The following is a 25524-nucleotide window of genomic DNA, read 5'->3' as shown; positions in this document are numbered from 1 at the left end:
GCAAATTAAGAATACACAAGTGATTCAAATATGAAGCTTTGAATCTTACCCAATGTGTAAACATCAGAAACAAGCAGGCGAAATACCTTTTTGCTTAATTCTGTTTTTCCAATAAAGTAAACCATGATTGTAAATGTCACATGAAGCAAAAGTAAAGCTAAAAAAACAGCCATCTAAAGTGTACAATTCAATGGTTTTTAGTATATTCACAGATATATCCAAGCTTTACCACAATCTATTATATTTTATTTATTTTTAACCACTAAAATTTTTTTTTTCCAATTACAGTTGACATTCAGTATTATTTTACATTAGTTTCAGGTGTATAGCATAGCGGTTAAACATTTATATAATTTATGAAGTAATTTCCCCCAATATAATTTGACTGATTTCTTAAAGCCACAAAACCTGTGCTCCTGTGAACATCAATTACCATCACTCTAACTTTGAGTTAGCAATAATTATTACACTGTCGAGTTTTTATATCAGCTATTCTTACAGTCTTTTCATATTTTCCTTCTAAAGAAAATTTCTTTGCCGAATTATGTTTCGATTCTGCAGTAATAAGAATGATGTATGTATACCTGTTTTATCTCTTGACTAAAATCCAAATTTCTCAGTGAATTCTTCCTTCTCAAGATAATTTTTTAAGTTTGGTCTTCAAATAGTCAAAATATAGGTGTTTGGTTCTTGGCAAGGAAAAACAGTTGGATAGAACACAACTGATCTTTTAGAGTTTAAGTTAATTCTGATAGAGTGTTCTGTTCTTTCAGATGCATCCATTAATAACATTTTGATAAAAATGGAAACACTTCAGTGTTTAAGATGTGCTTATTCCAAATCTGGTTGAAATTTCAAGTAGCATTTCTTTTATCATAATAGACTGTCATAATGGACTTTTCTTGAAATTTTAAGAAAATTTCAAGAAAATTTTTTCTGGCTACAGATACTTTCTAAAAGAGAATATTTAAGCTCTACTTGTTGATTGTATCCATTCAGATGTTTTGAGTATAAAGTATAAAGTGGATACTGTTTTCTGACTTTTTTTTTTTTTTTTTGCCTAGGTATTATATGAACTTCCCACCAATACACAGTGGTGCTTTGATATTCAGTGGTGTCCCAGAAATCCTGCTGTCTTATCAGCTGCTTCCTTTGATGGGCGTATCAGTGTTTATTCTATCATGGGAGGGAGCACAGATGGTTTAAGGCAGAAACAAGTTGACAAGGTAGTAGGAAATGTTACAGTTTTTTATTATAACAACTGAAAAAAATCATCTTATTATGTAAATATTTTGAGAGTGACATTACCGATCAATATACTGATCAATTAGATAATTATGATGAATAAATTTCTTGAATATGACTTGAAAACATGTCATATAGTCAGTCTTATAAAAGTTATAAATTCTCTCTCTCTCTCTCTCTTTTTTAGCTTTCATCATCTTTTGGGAATCTTGATCCCTTTGGCACAGGACAGCCCCTTCCTCCATTACAAATTCCTCAGCAGACTGCTCAGCATAGCATAGTATTGCCTCTTAAGAAGCCACCTAAGTGGATCCGAAGGCCTGTTGGTGCTTCTTTTTCGGTAGGTGGATTGTTTTTTGGTCCATAATCACAAAGGATTTACCATAGTAATGTGTTATTATAGGATCACTCAGATGGAATAAGATTGAATTTGAGATGTGTCTGTGGCTTTTTTATCACTTAAAATGGTTTCTCAGGAAAAGTGGGACCTACTCCCTTTTTTAAAAAATTGTGGTAAAATATACGTAACACAAAATTTCGTATTTTGACAATTTTAAAACATACAGTTCAGTGGGATTAAGTACACTGACATCGTACAACTTTCACATCATCCACCCTCCCACCCTAACCTTATTAAACTTGGCCATTTTTTCTATGTCTCCTCCATTTGTTTCTTTTCCTTTTTGAAGGAGGTTGTGTTTTTCCTTCTCTTCTTCCCTTTCTTCTAGCTTTTTTTTTTAATTGCCAGTTTTTTCTTTTATGGTAAAAAACAACATAAAACTTACCATCAACCGTTTTTAAGTGTACAGTACAGTATATTAACTATATGCATATTGTCGTGCAACAGATCTCTTAAACTTTTTCATCTTGTAAAACTGAAACTCTCCACCTATTGAACAACAACTGCCTATTTTTCCCTCCCCTGGCCCCTGGTAATCACATTCTACTTTCTGTTTCTATGACTTTGATATTTCAGGTACCTCAGAGATGGGATCATGCAGTTTGTCTTTTTGTGATTAGTTCATTTCATTTAGCATTATGTCCTCACATTTCATCCATATTGTGGTGTGTGGCTGGATTTCCTTCTTTTAAAAGGCTGAATAATATCCCATAGTATAAATATACACCACATTTTCTCTATCCGTTCAACATTTAGGTTGCTTCTATCTCTTGGCTATAAATGAGTAATGCTGTAGTGAACATTTGTGTGTAAATATCTCTTTGAGATCCTGTTTTCAGTTCTTTTGGATATATACTCAGAATTGAGATTGTTGAATCTTATGGTAATTTTTTTTAAAAATTTTTTTGCGGAATCTCCATACTGTTTTTATTTTACATTCCCACTAATAGTGCACATGGGTTCCAATTTCTCTACATCCTCACTAATGCAAGTTATTGTCTGTTTTTTGGATTACTTCCATCCTAATGTAACATAAAACTTAATATTTTGACAATTTTAAAACATACAGTTCAGTGGGATTAAGTACATTAACATTGTGCAGTCTTCACATCATCCACCCTCCCACCCCACCTTATTAAGATGGTAATTTTATGAAGTAATAATCTCGTTGTGGTTTTGACTAATGATTAATGATGTGGAACATCTTTTTATCTATCTGTTAGTCATCTGTGTGTCATCTTTATATACAGTATATAGTAACTCATTTAATTCTCACAACCACCTTATAAAATAGCTACTATTATCTTCATTTTGCAGGTAAAAGAGTCACAGAGAAATTAAATAACTTGTCTGATCTTACAGTTATGAAGCTATTAGCTATTCTACTGCCAGTCTAATGAAATGCCTATTGTACATAATGATGAAAGTGACTCTTAGTAATAATGCCTAAAATTAAGATGGTAAACTTATTACTTTGTTCTCTATCACATTTTTTATCATCATAACAGAATTATACACATCATAGAATTCTGTCTACTCACTTTTCCCCAAACTGATGAATCATCTCCTCTGTAGTTATTGTTGAGTTCTTGCTATCATTCTTCTATTAACCAAGTGCAGAACTTTTTCTTTACCCATTCATATTCATTTCCCAAGTTCGGGTATTGGTCTCTTTATGTATCTTTTGGATTTCTTTCTTCCTTTTACATTGCTGTTACCCTGGCATTTTTTTATCTTTTCACACTGAATTGTTTTATGATTCCATCTATTGCTTGTCTTTCACTCCTTTAATTCGTACTACATACTCTAGATTAATCTTCCTAGAGTAGACTTTTGACTATATACCTCATAAATCCATTCTTTGGATTTAGTCTTCTCATCTTTCCTATCTGGTCTTCTCTATCTGCACTCCTTCTTTGGAATTTATGCTTTCGTTTGTGACTTTCCACTTTGAATTTTAACCAACCATCTATTTAGTTCTTTCCTTCCTTAAGTAATTAAAACATTTGTTATTATAAAATATATATATAAGATTTAAAAGAAAATCAAAATGTGCAGAAAAGTACCCTCCCCACCCCCAAATATAAGCTACTTGAGGACAGAGACTGTCTAGTTCACAGGTATGTTTCCATTGTTTAGAATGGTGGCTGACAAATAGAAGATGTTTAGTATATATTTATCTTTGTAATGAAAAGTGAACATCTTTCTCCGGCCATTTTCCCACCTCCACTCCCTAGTATTGGAGTATTATAAAGACAATAAATAACACTCCTTTCTTTCCCATATGAATTTGGAACTAAGAGATGGAAAATCAAAATATCAACTTTAGTGCTGCCAAAAGCTAGATTGGAGGCTATAGTTTAAATATGCCACTATAGTGGATCTAGAATAGGGTTCTATGAGAGGGGCTTTAGTCTGCTTTGTTTGGCTCTATGTCCCCAATATTATTCAATAAACTTTTTTTTTTTTTTAGCTTCACCCCTATATCAGGAAGCCTTATCAATCTAGTTATAGGCAGATCTCAGTACTGTGGGGCTTCCTTTGAAGGTGCAGGTAACTTGTCTATGTGGACTATTACTAGTGCAGGAAGACAAATACAAAAAAGAAGCTCTTAAGAGCTGATGCAAGCTTCCTACATTTCTTCCCTGAAAAGCAATGTCAATCAGTCTTCTCCCGAGAGAGTGTGAATGACAGGGAGAGGCCAGAAGTGTTGTTCTGCTCTTCCCTCCTATAAAGTACAATGAAAATACCCTCTCTATGGCTATGAGGGGTAGAATGTCAATGTCCTCCTCAAATATCTTTGGGCTACAATTACTGACGTTTTATATTTTTGGTTCTTTTTGTAATTATCTTCATAAATGTAAATAATTTACCTAAATGTCCTTGTCTAGCTTCTTCAACTTTATATATTATTAGTTGAAATTCTTCTATGCAATATTAAATTAGTTGCATTTAAACTTCCTTCTGGGGGTGGCTCTATAGTATAGCGGTTAGCACGTCTGCTTTACACGCAGAAGGTCCTGAGTTTGCGCCCCAGGTGGAGCCACGGACCATACCCTGGATGCACCAGGTCCCCTGTGCCGCCCCCTCCCCGCAGTGTGCTGGGCCTCCTGGGCCCCCTGGATGCACCAGGTGCATCTGGCGCTATGAGCTTGTGGGAGGAGACGCCCTGCCTTCAGAGATCTAGTTCTTAAGGAGAAATGGGCAACATCCATAGGTCAGGGGTGGAAGTTGTGCGGGGGAGCGGGTAACTAAAGAGGGGAATAAAAATAAATAAACTTCCAATTTTTTACCTTTCCAAATTTTTTTTTCTAATTTTAAAAATTACATTATTGTTTTTACATTACTAAGTTTTTTTTTTTCCCCACCTACAGTACCCGGTATTCCTAGATGGTCTCCCATCCAAGTACTAACCAGGCCCGAACCTGCTTAGCTTCCGAGATACATTACTAAGATTTAAAAAATGTTTTTATTGTGTTCATTAGCATTATTTAAGTTTTCCGTTATTTTGGTTGATTTAAGAAATGATTAACAAACAGCATTTACATTATTATAATTATATGACATCGTAACATTAATATTACATAGAACTAAGTAAATAAATCAACCTAATCATCTTGTGAAACTCAATTTAGGTCTTTCTTCTGGGTGCAGTTTTTCCAAACTTCCCTAGAACTTGGAGAAATCCAGTGGCTTTGCCCTTCTGTGAAGTTTCATGTCATGCATGGTATTATCTGTACCACATTTGCCTGTTATATCCAGTTTTTTTTTTTTTTCAGGTTAAGTTTCTTAAGGATAGTGGTTTGTATATTCCTATATCTTGGTATTTCCTACAATGCCTGACATAATCAACACTTTGAATATATTAGACATTAAGATAAGTTTATGTAAAGACCATAATCCTTGTACAAAAATTACTGAATATAAAGAGCCAAATTTGGTCCTGTGTTTCTTTACCTATATTTATTTTTCATGTATATATATATAACTGTCTACTTGCTATTGCAGGGCAGATATTGGGTACTGTAGGAAATAGAAGAATAAAGTAGATACAGAGCCGCCTTTGTAAGTGTAGCAGAGGCAGAGCTTTACATCTACCTTTCTAGAGTTTTCAGCTGGGCCTGAGAATTAAATTAATATGAGTCAGATGAGCAGGAGAAGAGCATACAGATTTTTACATACACATAAGAGCTCTCGTGGGAAAATGAAGACCCAAGGAAGTAGCAAAACCTAAGCGCTTACATACTAAGTTGAACAAATGGGAATTGTAGAAAAGTAAATAAAATATATAGAGGAACTAAAGGGAGATAATTGTTATTGAACCGGTTCATTTGTACAGAGTTCTCTGGCTTTGACTCCCATTTCTTGTGATAAGAATATTTCTTTCCGCCTGGTATAGCAGATCAGCTCTCACATGGGAGTTGTATCTCTTGCTTTCAGGAAGAAAAGAGTTCAGAATGCCTTTATTGCTTCTGCTACTTTTCAAGTAGTCTTCAGCTCAAAATAATCATTATGTCAGATGGTATAATTTGAAAGAATGGCATATTCTGCCATCCTTTAAAATTTAGAGCCTAGAACAGAAAATTAGGCATCAGGGATGCAAAAGGTGACATTTTCCTGGTCCTTGAGTATTGAGTATGTGGAAGTTAGTAAAATCAAGTAGGTGAGAACTTGTGGGGTACAGTAAATAGTAAATTTTATCTAGAAAGTGAGTGGTATGAAGAGGAATAATAATTGAAAGCTAGGGTCAGATTGTGGAGTATGGGAGAATATCAGCTAATTTTATTCAAAGTGGTATATATTTAGGCCACAGTTGTTTCCATTAGCAGGTTTACAATAAGCACTTTCTTTGGCCACATCCTTGTGGTTCAAACTGATTTTGTTTATTTCTTTTATAGTTTGGAGGCAAACTGGTTACCTTTGAGAATGTCAAAATGCAGTCTCAGCAGGGAGCTGAGCAGCAGCAGCAGCAGCAACAACCCGTGTTCATTAGTCAGGTTGTAACAGAAAAGGAATTCCTCAGTCGATCGGACCAGCTTCAGCAGGTTGTACAGTCACAAGGATTTGTCAATTATTGTCAGAAGAAAATTGATGCTTCTCAGACAGAGTTTGAAAAAAATGTGTGGTCCTTTTTGAAGGTAAAGTTGGTATTAAAACAGTTTTATTTCATCTACAAATTTAGCTGTCCCTTTATATTCTAAATTTGTCTTCCTATTAAACGATTAGAAGAATGTGATATCAGGAACCTCAGGATGAAATTAAACCTTATGAAAAGCAGGAGACCTAACTTTTTATGCCAGAAGTTCTTTCTGCTTTGAAAAGGCTAATATGAAGTACTTTTTTAATCACTAAAAAACAATATAATAGATGTATCTGAGAGAGAGAATATTCACTAGACCTATTTTAAAATTAGAATGTAGAGCCTAGTATAATAAAAATGTAAGTATAATACAAAATAGAATATTGAATTTCTGTAGTAGATCCAGTTAAGGAAAATAGGGAAAGACGAAGAAGTAGAGGGGAGAGAGGTCGGCGGCATTTCTCATCCCTTTTACTGAGCTGCATTTATGACAGTAGAATAACAAACAGAATTTTCTGGTTGGTCATTTGCCTCCACTGGAATGTCTATTTCTTGATACTGAATTTTCCAAAGAAAATAGATCTCGAATACACTTAGGTTAAATTCTAAAATTATAGTTTACTTTTATATTTTATAATTAAATATTAGTTTGGGAAAGAGTTTTAAGACACTGAATGTTCCACATAGTGTGAATTTTGCATTCATATAACCTTTAGACATAAGTTTGTATTTACAAAAATTATGGTTTTAACTTATTTTAAAAAAAACTATTCTTTGGATTCTTATAGTGAACCTTCTAGTTGATATAGTAGACTTTAGAAAGTTTTAATAATTCTACTTGAAATTTGATCAGTTAAAGATTAGGCCTTTATAATCAGGTCTTTATTTCAAGAATATGTATTTTTTAAAGGTAAACTTTGAGGATGATTCTCGTGGAAAATACCTTGAACTTCTAGGATACAGAAAAGAAGACCTGGGAAAGAAGGTAAACTTTTATAAAAGTTAAAAGGTTGTGCTTACACAAGTAAGATCATCCGTGTTCACTACAGCTTAAATGATGAAAAATAAGGTACTATTTCAAGTTATCATAATTTTCTACCCTAGGTATTTATGCCTTTCGCCCACAATTCTCAAACTATGTGTTGAGTTGGTCCTGCTAACAAGTAACTAGGAAATATTTTGAAACAAGGACGATTTATTGCACTGAACCTGAATAAACAAAAAGTCTAAGTGATTTGCTTAACATTTTAACTTAAAAAAAGATTCCCTTTTAAATTATATTCCAGTTTTATAGTTTTCTTCTCAAAGATGGGCTTTATTATTCTACAGTGTTGACATGAATGCCAGTAAAAACTCAGTGACTTTGGAAACTTTGAAAGAAATATTGTAGATTCTTTGTATAATTTATATTAGCCCTTACCATTTTTTGAAAATGACTCAAGTTTCCTGTAGCATTACAGGGTTGCTGCATATATGGTACAGGTTGTATACTGCACACTCTAGGTGTGCTGAGCATATCAAAGTTGGTGCTCCTTTGATGTCAGACTTGGGATCACATTACAGCCTCACTGTTTACTGGCTACGTGTCTTTGATCACTCCTTTAGATTTTTTTATATTTAACTTTATTATTAGTCTAAATTTCTTGATGCTGTAACTTTTTTAGGTTTGTAAAATATTAATATGAAAGTTTTTACTGCCTACCAGATAGCAAAAAATGAGGAAATAGAATTGGATTGTCAGACTACTTCTAATAGCAGTTCTTTTCCATAATGAGTATCTGAAGAAATATTCTTAAAGATTAATTATAGTTATTTTGTTTAAAACAAAGTAGAAGAAAACATGCTTGTTTTGAGGTTAGTTTTGTGAGATGACACATGAGCAGTAGAACTCCATGTGATTGAAACTAGAACCACTGAGAATTAGTTCTACACAGATTTTGTTATTTTCTTAAACATACTATCCCTAATCTAACCTTTTGTAGATTTTGTCAATGAGAATGGAGTACGAGGTGAACATTTGCTAAACACCTTGAAATAGAATTCCATTTAGTAGGCGAGTTGTTGTTTTTATTTCAGATTGCTTTGGCCTTGAACAAAGTGGATGGACCCGATGTGGTAAGAAGGCCTTTAAATAGCTACCTTCTAAAATTTTGGTTTGGTTTAGATGATAACAAGGAAGGCAATGTAATAAGAAATTTGTCTGTTTTATTGCTTTATGGTGTAAAAGTAAAGGCTGGTTGTAGATCTTTTAATACGTGAGTAATTCTCATTTTAAATTAGTATAAATTTAACTGGTACAGTATTCATTTTTCTTGATGGTATTTGAATTTTCCAAAAGAGGAAAAATGAAATGAATGACTACTCAGATGCTTAAAATTAAGGTGGTTGTTTCTGAGGGACATTTGTAGAAAAGAAAGAGAAAGTCTCAGCAGTAATGGCTCTTTGCTTTTCCTCTAATGGTGTTTCTCAAATAAATTTACTTAGTGTTCCTTCTTGTGATTAAACTAGCTCTGAATGTTGTTTATTGGTTCTTTTATCTTCCTTGTTCACTATTAACCTTTTAATGCTATATTCTTCAACTTCCTCTGTAATTGTTTTGTGTACCAAAGGCTCTTAAAGACTCTGACCAAGTAGCACAGAGTGATGGGGAAGAGAGCCCTGCTGCTGAAGAGCAGCTCTTGGGAGAGGTACTTATTTTTTTTTTTTTCATTTTTTAATTACAGTGGGAAGTTATGTGATACTTGTTTATTTCACATTGAAATATGGAAAATTTTCTTAACTACTTGTTCCAAAATAAAGTTGGAGGGCATTGTTTTCTTAGAGATGTTAAGAGTAGGAGTCTGTTTATTAGTTTGACAGAGGTATCATCTCTAAAATCTTTAGTTTTATGAGCTAGCTTCTGGATTATATGGTTTAAAATTAACAATTGATGTGAGATTGACTTCATTTGGTCTGATGGATATCATTATGTCAAACCGAAAAAGAGATTTTATTCAGAAATCCACATTGCATTGCATCGCATCTAAAGTTAATGGGGTTTTTTGGCACATTAATATTTAGGGTCCACCATGAGTGGCGTAGGCTTCTGAATTAGTCTTTTGAACTTTGAGTCCAAGTAAAGAAAATTTCACTAAATAAACTGATTGTCATGATTTACTGGAAACATATTCTGAGTTGTAGTTGACAATTTTTATAACTGGTTTAAAAGAGTCCTTGAACACAGAGTTGTATCATTAATTTTTTTCCTTTTAATTTTCTGGGTTTTTTAACCACTAATAATTCTGTGATTACTTTTCTTGCTTTCTAATTATATTTCATCTTGGAAAATTAATCAACGAGTTACTGTTTCTCATCTCATCTTTGACTTTTTCATTGTTCTTTGTGATATGGGGATAGCCTGACTATGGATTGTTTCTTACAACCATTTACTAAATTATAAACATAATTCATCAATAAATTTAGACTACTAGAAGATGATTATAAAAAAACATTTTTCTTAGAAGTAGGTCTTCTAGCAATTATTTAACTTGAGAATAAAGGTTATGAGTGTGGAATCTTACAAAAATTTTGAACTAATTTTGGGAATACCCAGACAAAATTGTAGCATGCATTAAAGAAATGTACTTTCACTTATTTATAACTAGACTAACTGTATTATCAAATAGAGGACCATTTGGAAATACAATCATGAATTAATAGGTAATAATATGTCTTTAACAAAACAGTAGTCATCAATGGATACTTTCAGAGTATTTAAAAAAAGTTTGAGGAGGTATAACCTTCCCCTTTATCTTGCTGATGCTATTTGTTTTTCAAACATAGTAGATTACACATTGAAGGTACTCAGCATGTAATAAATTGTGCATCTTTTGGCCTATGTATATTTCAAAAAAAAATCCATAAATAAAGGTATATCAATAGTTTTTAGAAAGCAGATTTGAAAAGTCTGAGTTAAAAGAAAGAAGAGGTTTTTTTGGTAAGTTTGTTAGTGACTCTAATCAGATGCGTATCTGATTTATTTCTTAATGTGAGTAACTTAAGTTCTGAAATTTTTTGATAGCGTTTTAAATTCTAAAATGCTTCTCTTTAGTTGGGGAAAGAATTAAGGTTATAATTAGTCTCCTGTAATAGTTAGCATTATTTACGTATGATGCTATGCTGTGTTCTGCACTAAGATTATTCAATCCAAAAAATGCCCCTAACTTTGAATACTAGGAGCTTTTTACATTCAGATGTGCAGGTAACAAGTGCAGAAATTTTATTTTTTGTCTTTTTTTGAATTTTTATGCGTGGAAGAGAAGGCATTTAAAGCATTTGTCAGCAATATGCCTCTTATATTTCCTTCTAAAAAAAGAAAATATTGAATTTATTTTTACTCAGTCTTACAGGTAGTTTCAGAAATGTATAGCAGAACTATATATATTTTTACCAGACTAATCAGCTGTTCCAGTTATGCCTCAGTTGAAGAGAGCACAAAATCTATAATCATAGTTTATTCATAAACAATCTGTTTATTTTGCATTTATTTAAGGATACCAAGTGATTTTTTTTTCATGATTAATCCAGTCAAAACCAGAGAAACTCTATAATTACTCCTAGTAAACAGAAATTTTTAGATATGTAGAAGCAGGGTGGTTTTAATATCTAGAATATGATTAAAAACATTTTCCATGTTTCAGGCTACACTTAGTTGAGGTATCTAAGAAAACAAGGATTCTTCAGCTTCAATAATTTCTGAGCTACCAGTAATGAATTATGTTCGTTTGACATTTCTGGTAATCTTGGATTTTATTTATGATTGTATAATAGAAGTTAATTCTTAGGAAAGTTATAGATCTTAGTGTAAACTTGCATCTGAGAACTTTTCTGGAATAACTTGGCATGTCATCTAGTCAGTAGGTGAATAATCATATATAAATTTTGTTTTGCCAGTAAATTATTCCACAGTTTCATTCTGGCTAAGTCGTTGCCCTGTCTATTTCTCTAGCGTATTAAAGAGGAAAAACAAGAATTAGAATTTCTCCCTTCAGCTAGAGGAACATTTAACATCTCCATCAGCGGGGGTAAGTATCTATTGGTTTTGATTTCTAATTTTTTTTAACCATTTGAAAGCAAATAGTCCCTAAGTTTAATTTGAAAATGTATTGCCACAGATGGTAGTAGGTTGTAAAGAAGTACTCAGTTATCATTTAGTATATGTCATCAGTGCCTTGGAAATGGTGGAATGTTCTAACACTGATGTGATAGAAACTGTATAATGACCTTTATTATTCTAGTTGCGGCAATCTGGAAAATGTGTTATCTTACCTTATTTTACTTCTATGCATCTCAGTATATTTCCGTAGATCTCAAAAGTTTGTGTTAGAAATTAATCACCAGTAATTTTCAGAAATTAACAGTTTCCCCTCCTTCATGTGTACATATAAAAATTGATACATGAAGTATTTTTTCTTGTAACAAAAAGCTTTATGTAACTTGAGTGTATTATTTTCTTATTGCAGATATTGATGGTTTAATCACTCAGGCTTTGCTGACGGGTAACTTTGAGAGTGCTGTTGACCTTTGTTTACATGATAACCGCATGGCTGATGCCATTATATTGGCAATAGCAGGTGGACAAGAACTCTTGGCTCGAACCCAGAAAAAATACTTTGCAAAATCCCAAAGCAAAATTACCAGGGTATGTTATTTTAAAAATAGGTAAACAAACACAACATTTATCTGATTATAAAAGCAACACACTCTTATAGATCATTGAAATGCCAAAACAGCAAACAGTGAAAAAACTCTACCCATAATTCCTTGACCTGGAAATAGTTACTGTTAATAGCTTGTGGTATAATTGTTCCAGTTTTTGGTTTTTGCATATATAATTTTTAAAATGAAAAATACTTTTTATGTTTTTTATTGTAGAAAAGTTAGAATATAGAAAATTTTAAGGAGAAAATTTAGCACCTCCTAACTCTTTCATCAGATAGATTGGTACTTCTTAATCTGAGATTGGTTCCATTCTTTCATATCTCTTTCTATGTAGAACTTTTAAAAACAATCAAAACCATACATGTGTGGTTTTGCTTATAGATATTGCTACATATTGCAAACCTTTTTCCATATCTTTAAAGATTCTTACAAAAAAAATTTAATTGCTCTATAATCTATAGCAAAGATATATTCCCTTCTTTTGGAGTGTTTAGGTATTTCTAATATTTTCCTAATATAGATAAGTTAGTGATAAACATTCTCTTCATGCCTGATGAGGACTTGTTCAAATTTCTAATTGTTTAATGAGGCTGTAGTCCTAGGAAAGGAATTTCTGGTGCAGTGGGACTGAACATTGTGATATTATTAAATTTCTTTTCATAAAAGTTATCCCAGTGTTCAGTTTTTCCAGCATTGGTTGCTGTCATTCTCCCCAGCCTTGTCTCATCACCTCCTCTCCTGTTATCTTTTAGTCATACTTGGTTGCCTTTCAGTTCCTCATAAACTCCATGTGCCTTTCTCCTTCAGGACTTTGCACGTAGTGTTCCTTTGGTCTGGAATGTATTTTTCCTTCTTGATGAAATTGATTCTGGCTTCATAGCTCAGTTGTCTTATGTGCTCAGAAAGTTTTTCCTGATCTATTAGATCCATTATGTCTTCCTGTTAAATGTTTTGATAATACTCTATACTTTCCTTTCTCAGCATTTTATAAAGTATGTTTGTGTAATTTTTTTTTTAGAATTTTTATAAGAGTTTATTTGAGCCTATGTTATTTTTGAGCAAAAATAATACCATCTTCTGTGTCACTTGGTTCAAGGAAATACTTCACTTTGCTGTTACATTCTGCATGAAAATAGTGTGAATAATGATAGTTTTGAAAGATACAATTTATTAGCCAGAGTTAATTTTTATTAATATACCAAAGCCTTTTAATTCTCCTTTCTTTCCCTTTTCCAAGCTAATTACTGCAGTAGTGATGAAGAACTGGAGAGAGATTGTTGAGTCTTGTGACCTTAAAAATTGGAAAGAGGCTTTAGCTGCAGTATTGACTTATGCTAAACTTGATGAGTTTTCAGCCCTTTGTGGTAAGAAAATGAGCTTTATATTAAATATGTGGCATGGTATGTTGTAAATAAAATTGACAGATATTAGAAATTTTTGTAAACCTCAGTCACAAATAAGATAAAGGAATTCTCTTAATAACTATGAATAGTGTCAGATGGATACTAGACTAATTGGAGGGATCACTTCGTAAATTATATAAATGTCTAACCACTATACTGTATACCTGAAAGTAATATGAAATATTAAGTGTCAGCTGTAATTGAAAAAAAAAAAATTAAAAATTAAAGAAAAAGTTCTCATTTGACTACTTCTCTTAGAATTATTAACTATATTACTTCTTCATACTTAGTTATTATTTTTAATAATACTGCTTAATGATTTTGGTTTTAGACAGACTGGACTTGGAATCTTGTCTCTGCCACTTACTATCTGTATGACCTAGTAAAAATTACTTTCTAAGCCTTCATGTGTTCTTATGTAAAATGGCACATAATCAGCTCTCACTTAATGTTAGTTTGATAAAATTAATAATTATAACATTTGAGTAGAAATTACCATTAAAGGCTATGACTAAACTGGTGGCTAAAGAATAATATTATTTACAAGAACAGAAGGTTCAGGTTCTTAGTATAAGAACAGGCAACAATTTGTTACCTTGAAAGTAGTATAAGAATACGAAAATTACAAGATTAACTGTATCATTATAAATAATTTATAGTAATCCTAGCTGCCATTGATATTTATTCCAAATGTGCCATATTTTAGACCACTGCTTAAAAAAGCATCTGACGTGATGAAATGAGTTCAGTCTTTATTAAAATTTCTGTACAAATATTGTTTTCATTTATTATTTTTTCTAATGAACATCCATTCTATAGCCAGTTTAGAATTTTGCGAAGAAATTTATTGTATACAGTTTGTCACTTTTATTCATTTAACATTTACTGAGCATTTACATGACAGAGTGATTTTGTTTCTACCTGCTGCTCATTGGTTGTGAAGTTTAATCTGTACTTCTGAAAATATTATTGGGTTGCTTACAACCTCATATACAGGTTGTGTTGGGTATAATCTTATTTTGTTTTCCTCTTTATCTGTAGATCTTTTGGGAACCAGGCTTGAAAGTGAAGGTGATAGCCTCCTGCAGACTCAGGCCTGTCTCTGCTATATTTGTGCAGGGAATGTAGAGAAATTAGTTGCATGTTGGACTAAAGCTCAAGATGGGAGCAACCCCTTATCCCTTCAGGTTAGTATCTTTGAAACAAAAGGGTGCTTTCTCCTTAGTGTTGTTGTCTTTCACTCTGTTTATATTCTAGAAATTGACTTATTCTAGTTCATTGCTTTCAGCCTTACTCTACATTTTGGAAGTTCTTTTGCTGGATAATTATGTGTATTTATTGCTATATTTGGAAGGACAGAGTTTGAGATGATGGGATAGTTAAATGGGGTTGCAGCTGTTTGTAAGATCAGATTGCGATTTGGTAGTTGACTAGGGGACATAGGAGGCCAGGACGTAGGAGGCCAGAGTATAAAAACAGCCTTTGGCTTTACCACTTCTTCCTCTTGCTCCTCTCTGCCTCCAGTGATCCTGTCTGCCTTGAGCACAGAAAGAAACAATGTGGGATAAGGAATGGGAGGCATCCCTAGTACCAATAGAGAATCTTCATGGTTAAGGGGAAATGAAAGTAAGAGGTCATTGGAATCCCATGTAGCACGAATACTCGGGCAAGAAAGGAAGTAAAAAATGTGGGGACAGTTCTCAGGTACCGAGTAACTTTAAGTTTTTTTCCTAAGCATTTAATCAAGAGTCTCATGATATTTCAATCTAATATTTCTTTTTCTCCCCGGAAAGAGGTTTTCTCGGTGGGGTTGTTGCTTGTTTGATCACTCTGTTGAAATTGAAAATTTGATATGAAATCAAGGTTTCTCCCTTCTTAGTCCTTCTGAGAGAAAACACACTTGTTTTGCCTCTGGATTTGTGTACTTATGAAGGGCAGGTGGGTAGGATATTCTTTATATGCTTTATACCTGAAGCATAGCTTCCCATTATTGAAAGAACTGGTATTGAAGAGCAACATGAGAAACTTTAGGTTGAAATAGTAAACCCATTTGGAGGTCACCTCACAGTAGTCCTATTTTTATAATGATAGTATGATGTTTTCACTCATAGTTTCTCCTGCACCTGCTGGAACTCAGGTTTCTGCCTTCAGACATCTGCCTGTCACTTTCACTTTGGATATTTGCCTATTTTAGCTCACAACTATCTGGCAGTTTAAGGATGTTTAGGAGAAAGTCGTAACCTATGCCCTGTCCATGGGTAAGAGACCTTCCTCCTTACTTTTTCAGTTACCTGAATGGTGGTCAACTATTCCAGACCTTTCTAAGAGAATTAATAATAGATACTGTACTTTTAGTAGGTTTTAGAAATCTTAGTAACTCTTTATCTTTTCCTGCTTCCTCTCTTACACATCTTGGTATCTTTGTCTGTTTTTCCTTTACTGTCCCTTCTTTTTCTCTTTTAGGATCTGATTGAGAAAGTCGTCATCCTACGAAAAGCTGTACAACTCACACAAGCTGTGGACACTAATGCCGTAGGAGTTCTTTTGGCTGAGAAAATGAGTCAGTATGCCAACTTGTTGGCAGCCCAGGGCAGTATTGCTGCAGCCTTGGCTTTTCTTCCTGAAAGTACCAACCAGGTAATTAGAATTGGCCATTTTTCTTCTTTTAACATATGAGTAAGGCAAGTTCAGTAGATAGCATTCAGTATTAAACATAAACATACTAGTAGGTGGAATGTTTTAGAGTCTTGAATTTTTATCACCTGACTATAAATGAATGTTATTGATAATTCTTTAGGATCATTTTAGGTGTACTCATGCTGTATGAGGTAGGATGCTCTTGTAGTATGATAGATCCCTTTGTACAGAGAGACATAGTATTTGAGGAAATGAGGAAAATAAATGGAAAAAGGACCAACTTTTAGTTACTTACGCCAAATGCTAATTTGTTTACAAGGTCCTTTGTAGGAATCCTCGATGTTGAAAAACTATAAATGTTAATATTTAAATTATTGGGTTGTAATTTTAAAATTCCCACAAGTGCCATCCCAGATATTAGTGAAGAAACTCATCCTATATAACATTTCAGTCTGATGCCGTCTATGGGCAAGTATATTTTTAAAGTATTTAAGGCCGAGGGAACTACATTACATTCTTAATATCATATCTTTATTTGGCGTGCAGTAAAACTCAGGCATTTTCATGGTATTGATTTCAGTTCAGTAAGCGCTGAGTATACAGTGATGAACAAGATGTCCAAGATCTTTTCCCTGAGGGAGTTTCCAAACTGAAAATGACTATAGATGAATAAACATGGGATTCCAGAAGTGCAAAATACTGATAAGAGATAGTGCTGTGGGAGCACAGAAGAGGGAAACCTAAAACCCACAGGGAAGTACGGGTGGAAGTTGGTGTGGCATTTTAGGAAAGTTTTCCACAAGTAGGGTATTTATGTCTACGGTGTGTGTCTGACAGAGCTTAATTTTTAGCCTCACGTTATTTCTATACTTTTTATTGTAAAGTTTCTTCTGTTTTGGGATGGATTTTTTTTTTTTAGTTAAAATTTTTTTCAGCATCTTGTCTGTTCAAGAAGTATCAGTAAATTTCATCGAGTAAAAATACATCTGTGTACAGGGACTAAGGAGTGTAGTATGACTCTAGTTGGTTTTTTATATACTTACATGTAGGATCCAGCTCATATCTTTCTAAAATGTTCCTGCGAATAATAGGTAGAATAGAAACTGAGTCTTTATGATCACTTTGACATAATAGTTTTATATGAATTTTTACTTAACAAGGTCTCATTTTACATTGAGATATAAAGCTCTTTATTTTAAGACTAACTTAATCTAAGACCTTTAGATTGAGCCTTAGAATTAATTAAACTCTTTTCAATACCATTTATAACCACATATATTTTTATACATTATTCTTCATGCTTTTTTTTGGACTTTAAAGAACATTCTTTATAAAAATATCTTGATTTTGATGTTACTTTCTCCTGTATGTCTCAGTAGACGCTTAATATTTTCTGGGAAATAGGTCTTGAGACTTTGTGATATCATTCTGGTATATAATTCTCTTCCATGAAAGACAATAAAGTATACCTAAAAAGTTTAAATGACATCTTTAATCCTTTAACTAATTTGTAGAAATATATAATTTTTAAAGAAGTTAAAATGAATTCTTGCTAAAACATTTCAACATTGCTTTTTCGTTGTTGTTAATACTTGGAACATGCATATAGTCAACTCACTATATATCTATATAATTATAGATCTATATAAGCTTCTTTGAGTTTAACATCTTACTCTTATATTTCAAACATCTTTTAAAATTAATTTTTATCTCAGATCACCATTTTCTTCCATCACCGTCTTTAGCATTTAATTCTCTTTTAGGGCCTTTTTTCCCCTACAAAAAATGTTATATATTTCTTAACTACTTTTTTATGATTTGTGAGAATTACTCTACAAGAAAACAAAAGAGCAGTGATGAGAAGTGACATTGATCTTGCATGCTACCATGTAGTGAGCATAATTCAAATCCCTGCCTCAGTTAAATTACAAGTTACATTATTATATTATGGACCTTTGGTGTCAGAAACCACGTCAAACTTTAATGTGCCAGAGTCAATTGTATATGCACAAATATATGAATGATCAAGCTTACTCGAAGAAAGTCAACATGTTGTCATATATTTGGGTGAACTCTAACAGTTTACTTTGTTTAATCCATTGCTTCTTATAGCCAAATATTGTGCAGCTTCGTGACAGACTTTATAAAGCACAAGGAGAGCCTGTACCAGGACAGGAATCAACTAAAGTTCCTTATGAGAGGCAGCAGCTGCCTAAGGGCAGGCCTGGACCAATTGCTGGCCACACACAGATGCCGAGAGTTCCAACTCAACAATATTATCCCCATGTGAGTAATATGGTCCAGATTAAGTAGGAACATTTATGTATATCTATTCAAACTGGTTTTAATTTGTTGGGTTAGAGACATCTGCTATGATAAAACTAGCCAACATTGTTTTAATAGTTATACTTTTTATATTCTTCAAAGTGGTGTTTAAGATCTGTTTTTAAAAATCATCCCTTTAATCTCACTAAATAGATTATATTTTAGATGTAAATTAATTTAAACTCTCGAGGGAGATTTCGCTATCACTTAAACTTCCCTTACGCATGTATATCTGTTCTTGAAACTTCTAAATTTGATTCATCCAACAAACTGTTAGTAAAGTAGCAGTAACAGTTTTGTGGGTTATTTGGTTAATTTTATAAAATATTTTTTAAAAAGTCTTTTTTTGAATAATTTTTTCTGAATAATTAGTGTAGGTTTACTATATCTTCTTTATCCATACAATAAAAAGAGTATTGAGAATACAGACTTTTTGGGGAGACAACTTGGATATTAGAGAAAAGTGAATAATCAAAGTTTATGAAATTGCAGGTCACAGAGAATGTGAAGATGATTAAATAATTTTTATTAATTTATTCAACTTTTAAAATATTTAGTGGCATAAAATGTGGGCCTCGTTGTCTTTTACTACTTCATGTGGAAACTGTTTCTAGACCAGCTGATAAACTTCCTGTTCTTAAAGGAAAAGTATATTTTTTTCATAAGTAATAAATGGTCTTGATTGAAAACAAAGTTTAACAAGTCCTCTGCCCATTTTAAAACAGAACAGATTGCTGATAGAATTGACAGGATCTTTCTTATATTTCATTCTAACAAAATAAATATAAAATCATGAAAAACTAAAAAAAATCAAATCATACGTTTTGTCTATTCTTTTGGTTAGTAGTGAATTGGGATAGATTGCATTTGAATATAATTTTAACAGTCTAGAGTACTCTCTGTTTTGTTTTTTCATTCATTTGACAGATTTTTATTGAGAGCCTACTGTGAGTGCCTGTCTTTATCCTCCATGATTGGGGTATATTGGTAAAGAAAACATTAAATTCTCAAATCCTGTAGAGATTTAGAAAGTCTATAACATAAGTAATGGCTGGGGAAACAGAGACGTAGAGTGTACAAGCAACCAATCAGAGTTTTAAGACATAGAACTTGAAATTTTCAACATTGTGTGGTTAGTTAATTGGCAGTTTGGGGCTAGAACTTTAGAGCATCTTGAGTTGGTACTGAAGTAGTAAAGCATTCTCTGCATTGGAGAAGAGAGTATTTACTCTTTATGTCCGTGGGTTTTTCTGTCTTTCTGAGAAAGCAAAAACATCAAAAGCCTCTTGTTTTACTTTGACTTAGCAGTCTCATACTTTAAGAAAAGGAAAACAAATTCAACCATAAATTAAGCAATGATTTTCTTTTACTTTTTTTCCCTATTCCCAGCTTTTAGTGAAGTTTCTGCAACTCAACGTGGCTGTCATTAAGCCACTCTGCATCTTTTCTTAGGGCAGCAATGGCAAGAGATCAGACATCTTGTCTTACTGTTACTATTTAAAGATTAACACGTATTTATTTCAACTTGGATTTGAAATCTAAATCTCCTTTGGTAAAGAGGATGCAGAGTCAGAGATATTCCGTGCCCACAGTTTTAGATGAAAGGGCTTAAATCTGTAAATATTTTATGGGGAGTTTTCTTGGCATTCATAAAGAAAAAAAAATTAGAAGAAAGGAGAAAGGAACAAAACAACTGCCTAGCCAAGAGTCTAGGAATTACCACATGCGCCCTAGAACTTTTTGTCTTGGGGGTCCTTCTTTGGGAACCACAGAGTGAGTTAAGATGACCATTGAAGAGTCAGATATCTGTAGGTGATTCAGCAGTTTTTGAGTTATCCAGGAGCTGAAACCCTGTGTTTATGTGGCAGTGATTTTCTTGATTAAAGCTTATGATATGTTGAATGAGGACAGTGACTTGTGGTTTTAAAGGGCTGTTTACAGTCAGGAGTAAAGGGAATGAAAGGGAGGCCAGATTTGTTCCACTTCTACTTTGACCAGCACATCTTTGCTATTACTTGTTTATATATTGGAGTTTCTACAAATAATTACTTGACAGAAAAGACTTTGATGGCTTAGGAAAAAAAAATTGAAAACCTCTGGACTTCAGGGTAGGCATCATGGTGTAGTGTACAGACACCGGCCTGCAAATTAGGAGACCTGGAATTATTTCTAGTTCCTTTACCACAGAGTTTATGGACCTTAGTAAACTTCTTCATTTCTTTGGGCTTTGGTTTTCTTAATGGTAAAGGGTGGGATTAGACTGGATGTTCTTTACTATTCTCTGTATGATTCTAAGCCTCATGTAGGACTAATTTGATATTTATGGCTGTAATGAAATCCAGAAAAGGGAGCTTAAAGCAATATGTTTACACATCTAATAGCATGAATACTATTAATGCTTCAAAATCACTTTTTTACTCAGTTACCTTTTTTTCTCGGAATGTTTTTCCTTCTCTACTTACAGGACCTAGCTCCACTCCACCCCACTCCCTTATTCTTGACACTTGAATGGCATTGTTCTTTGTGCTTTGATTTAGGTTTTCATATTAATTTTCTTACTGCCTCTCTGCCCTTGTTTTATTGTGAATATGTTTTTCTTTTGAAATTTCCAGTTACCTTGAAAGCAATTGCCTGTGTGTCTTGCTGCTCTCACTTTTTGCTTTGCATATGGCCATTGATGCCTTTTGGGTTTTTCCTTCTTTTAACATTTTCATCTTTTATTTTCTGTGATTGGTGTTTCTTTGTTCGATTCAGGTTAGAATTGCCCCTACTGTCACTACCTGGAGTAACAAAACTCCTACCGCCCTTCCCAGCCATCCACCTGCAGCCTCTCCCTCTGACACACAGGTATATCCTTCATTATTCCTCTTTGAGCAGAATTTTGCTCACTTACATATATATGTAGTTATGTATTCTCTTTCCTCCTTCTTAAGTTCCCTTTCTCCCATCCACCCATCTGTCTGTCTGCTTATTGCATTTGAATGATTTTAGGATGCAAGAAGCAGTTTTTAGCATAGTTAATTTGTTTTCTTAACCCTCTCTCATCCTTTGCAGTTCTAAATTGACTTGAGCTAGAAAAACATCAACCAAGGTTCTAGCAGTGGTTTAAATCTGATTTCACTAAAGATTTTCTTTTTTCTTTTTTTTTTTTGAGCATTGCAGAAATTGAAGAGAAGCAAACTTCCCTTGTAGCATTTATAACTACATTTCCAAAGTGTGGATGGAATTTAGTAAAGATGGAAAATCCTGGTGATTTACTATAAATACCATTGACACTGTTTTAGGAGGCTATTAGCATCTGTTGTCATTCATTGCAGTTATTACCTTGAACCTGTCTGATCTTTAAATCACTAAGAATAGTTACTTAGAAAACGCACTCTGAAGAAGATAGAATGTGCAAAATGCAATGTTTCTTACATAATAACATTTTTTTAATAGAATTCCACTTCGAATATTATAAACCCATTGGGTAAGATTCTTTATTCCAAATAATCCTCCTTTTACCATATTCTTATTTCCTAGGGAGAAAATCCTCCACCTCCAGGTTTCTTAGTGCATGGAAATGTTAATCCAAACGTTGCTGCAGCTCAGCTTCCCACATCTCCAGGTCATATGCATACCCAGGTACCACCTTATCCACAGCCACAGCGTAAGTAGTGTGACCGTGAAGTCTTTTCACAGCGGCATGTCTTATCTAGTGTAGTAATTATTTACTTTGAAGCTCCAAAGCCATGATTAAGTCAGTTTTAATGAGTAAAGAACCAATGTGTGTAGAGCACAAGTCCTTGCTATAGAGAAACATGGTTTCCTTGGGAAGCATCCTGAGTCAGCATGCTAACAAACAGCTCCTGTGTTGGTCCATTCAGAACACTTGGCTCCTGTTCCTGTGCCTTTACTAAGACCTATTAAAGAGAGTAAGTTGTCTCATGATTTGGTTATAAAACAATAGAATTTTAGAAATTATTGGTACATATTCTTTTCCTTCAGACAAGATGACACAAATCATTTTTGAAAAAATGGTTCCAAGGGACATTTGTTGTTGTTTTCCATTTATTTTATTTCTTTAAGATATAGCCTTTTTTTTTTAAAGAGTAGTTTTAGGTTTGTAGCAAAATTGAAAGTACAGGAAGTTCTAATATACCTCTTGCCTTCCACGCAAACCTCCCCAACTGTTGACACCCTGTACCACAGTGGTACACTTGTTACTGTCAGTGAGCCTACACCCCTACTTCATTATCATCCAAAGGCCATACTTGGGTTCTCTCTCTGTGTTGTACTTTCTGTGAATTTTGACAAATGTATAATAATGACATATATCCACCATTGGCTTTTGTTTTTTTCCAGAAAATATTTGTACTTGGAAAGCAAAATATCACCACTATTTTAAAATTAAATGGAAAGCAAAAAATAAAAATCTCAAAAGGGAAAATTATATGACTGAACAACTATTACAAAAACAAGAGGCCATTACCTAGTGGGAACTAGTCTTTATGAGCATGCATTATGCCAAAATGGATATTCTTAACATAAATACAAATTTGATACAACTTTTCAGGCAAACGCTCAATGTGAAAGTATTGTCTTCAGAAGTACCATTCTACTCAATTCACTCTGTAGAGGTTCATACCTACCCCTGGTCATTCAGAATGTGATGATATTAAGATCTCTGATATGAGTTCAGGTCTTTGCATTAAAATGTTAGGTGGCTGCCTGATTGCTTACTAACCAACTATGTACAGCATACTAAATATTATATGGTAGTTGTTTTGTCAGGAATCAGAGAGAGTTGACTATTAATTTGGAACTGTACTCATACTCAGAATTTGAGTAGCTGATGATTTTACTAGATGTGACAAGATATTTGATTCATAACAGTAGTACTCACTCTGTAGTTCTTATGGTAGGGGAGATCCTGAGCTGCTACCAAACTCCCTATAACTTTTATTGTAAAGGATGTGTGATTCCTCTTTGTATGTGTAATTCCTCTATGGTTCCATCTGGTGGCTAGTGGATGTCACCGCAGTATTTTCACGGAAATAGGAAGTCTCAGAAAAGGGTCAGTTTTTTTTTTTTTTAATTTACTTTTCAATTATAGTAGACATACAATTTCGTATTAGTTTCAAGAATACAACGTAGTGATTAGACATTTATATACCTAATGAAGTGATCTCTCGAAAGTCTAGTACAGAAAAGAGTCAGTCTTGGCAGTTTTGGGGTCTGATGATTCAAAGGTTTTCACAGTCCACAGTATCTGGAGATGGCAGGTTTCAAATATGGTATCCAATGACTTTTAGTATATTTAGGGCATCTAAGCTATCAAAAGCATACCATGTTTGGTTATAACTTATTGTTAAAAGAAGAATGATGAAAACAGTTGCTATGGGATGAGGTAACTTTGGGTTTCTGTAGCTGTCTGAATGAGCTTGTAACTAATTAAAATTTTTGTTTCTTCTCCTTGGTGTAGCTTATCAACCAGCCCAGCAGTATTCCTTCGGAACAGGGGGGTCAGCAGCATACCGACCTCAGCAGCCTGTTGCTCCTTCTACTTCAAATGCTTACCCTAACACCCCTTACATATCTCCTGCTTCTTCCTATTCTGGGCAGTCTCAACTGTACGCAGCACAGCACCAGGTTTCTCCACCTACCTCCAGTCCTACTGCTTTTCCCCCTCCCCCTTCCTCTGGAGCATCCTTCCAGCATGGCGGACCAGGAGCTCCACCATCTTCAGCTTATGCACTGCCTCCTGGAACAACAGGTATACTGCCTGCTGCCAGTGAGCTGCCTGCGTCCCAAAGAACAGGTCTGAGCTTGAAAGGGATTTGGTTTGGCTCCCTTCTTTATTTTTTCATGAACACGTGGGTGGATATTTCTAACTTTGTATAGTGGGTAATGTGAGGTATTGAATTTTTACCATAAATTCTAAAACTGTTTCTAAAAGTATGATGCTCCCATGATGAACTTTAGTTGCTAAATGAGGAAAACTTTAGAGCTTCAAAAGAATAAGAGTGTATGGCCTACATTAAACTTAATGTGGTTAGAAATTAATCGGCAAGATAAGTGGTGGTTGGAACCAGATTTAATTGACACCAATTTCTTTACTAGAGCAAAACTATACTCTTTGTTCTTACTGAGAAATTTTCAATTTTTAAGATTATTTATGCCTTAAACTCATTCATGAAGATTAAACAGTACGGAATCTTAGTGAGGCTGTACAAATTTTATAATTATATTTACTTGTAAAAGTGAGTTGGGATCTCGAAATGCTTATCTAAAGGAAAAAAGTGAGAGAACACAACAAACAGTTTCTCTAACAGCTGAAATCAGTATACAGTAGTGTATTAGTTCTTCATTAGGGCTATACTACCCTCTCAAACATTTTGGAAATTTCTAGATGTGTGTGTGGGTTTTGTTTTGGTTTTTTTTTGTCTAGTAGTGTAGTTGTGCCTGAAATTTTCTAATTAAAGTCATCATTTAAAAATTATTTTTATAGTGAAATACACGTTTTATAAATTTTTTATTTCTCATGTTACAATTAGAGCATTATATGAATTTTTTATGGTTAGGTTATATTATCTGATTTTCATTTTAGGATAGTAAAAAGGGCCTCAAAAGCATGCACTATAAAAAGAGATCAGTGAATCAGGGTTAAAAACCACTAATGTAGTGGTTGAGAATGCAGGCTTTGAAATTACATTTCCTGGGTTTTTATCCCTGCTTCACTACTATCTAATTAT

General features: G+C 33.5%; 1 protein-coding gene across 21 annotated transcripts in view; it reads left to right on the top strand.

The window, feature by feature from the left end:
• The window catches only part of SEC31A (SEC31 homolog A, COPII component), a 61315-nt gene that overhangs the window by 20192 nt on the left and 15599 nt on the right, over positions 1 to 25524 (top strand). For 5 of the 21 annotated variants that reach the window (XM_039845583.1, XM_039845579.1, XM_039845580.1 and 2 more), the window contains exons 9-23: positions 1065 to 1226; positions 1433 to 1585; positions 6544 to 6783; positions 7636 to 7710; positions 8802 to 8840; positions 9335 to 9412; positions 11713 to 11788; positions 12227 to 12405; positions 13663 to 13789; positions 14870 to 15015; positions 16292 to 16465; positions 18578 to 18751; positions 21545 to 21637; positions 22313 to 22439; positions 24255 to 24590. In XM_039845583.1, the coding sequence (XP_039701517.1) occupies positions 1065 to 1226; positions 1433 to 1585; positions 6544 to 6783; positions 7636 to 7710; positions 8802 to 8840; positions 9335 to 9412; positions 11713 to 11788; positions 12227 to 12405; positions 13663 to 13789; positions 14870 to 15015; positions 16292 to 16465; positions 18578 to 18751; positions 21545 to 21637; positions 22313 to 22439; positions 24255 to 24590 (2179 nt within the window). The remainder of the gene's footprint in view (positions 1 to 1064; positions 1227 to 1432; positions 1586 to 6543; positions 6784 to 7635; positions 7711 to 8801; positions 8841 to 9334; positions 9413 to 11712; positions 11789 to 12226; positions 12406 to 13662; positions 13790 to 14869; positions 15016 to 16291; positions 16466 to 18577; positions 18752 to 21544; positions 21638 to 22312; positions 22440 to 24254; positions 24591 to 25524) is intronic. The other 16 variants (XM_039845586.1, XM_039845584.1, XM_039845596.1 and 13 more) reach the window with 13 other exon arrangements.

This window comes from Pteropus medius, unplaced genomic scaffold, assembly GCF_902729225.1.
Source record: "Pteropus medius unplaced genomic scaffold, Ma_sr-lr_union100, whole genome shotgun sequence".
NCBI classification, from domain to species: Eukaryota; Metazoa; Chordata; class Mammalia; order Chiroptera; family Pteropodidae; genus Pteropus; species Pteropus medius.
The sequence above is the reverse complement of the archived record's forward strand: the minus strand, read 5'-3'. Positions and strand labels throughout refer to the sequence as shown.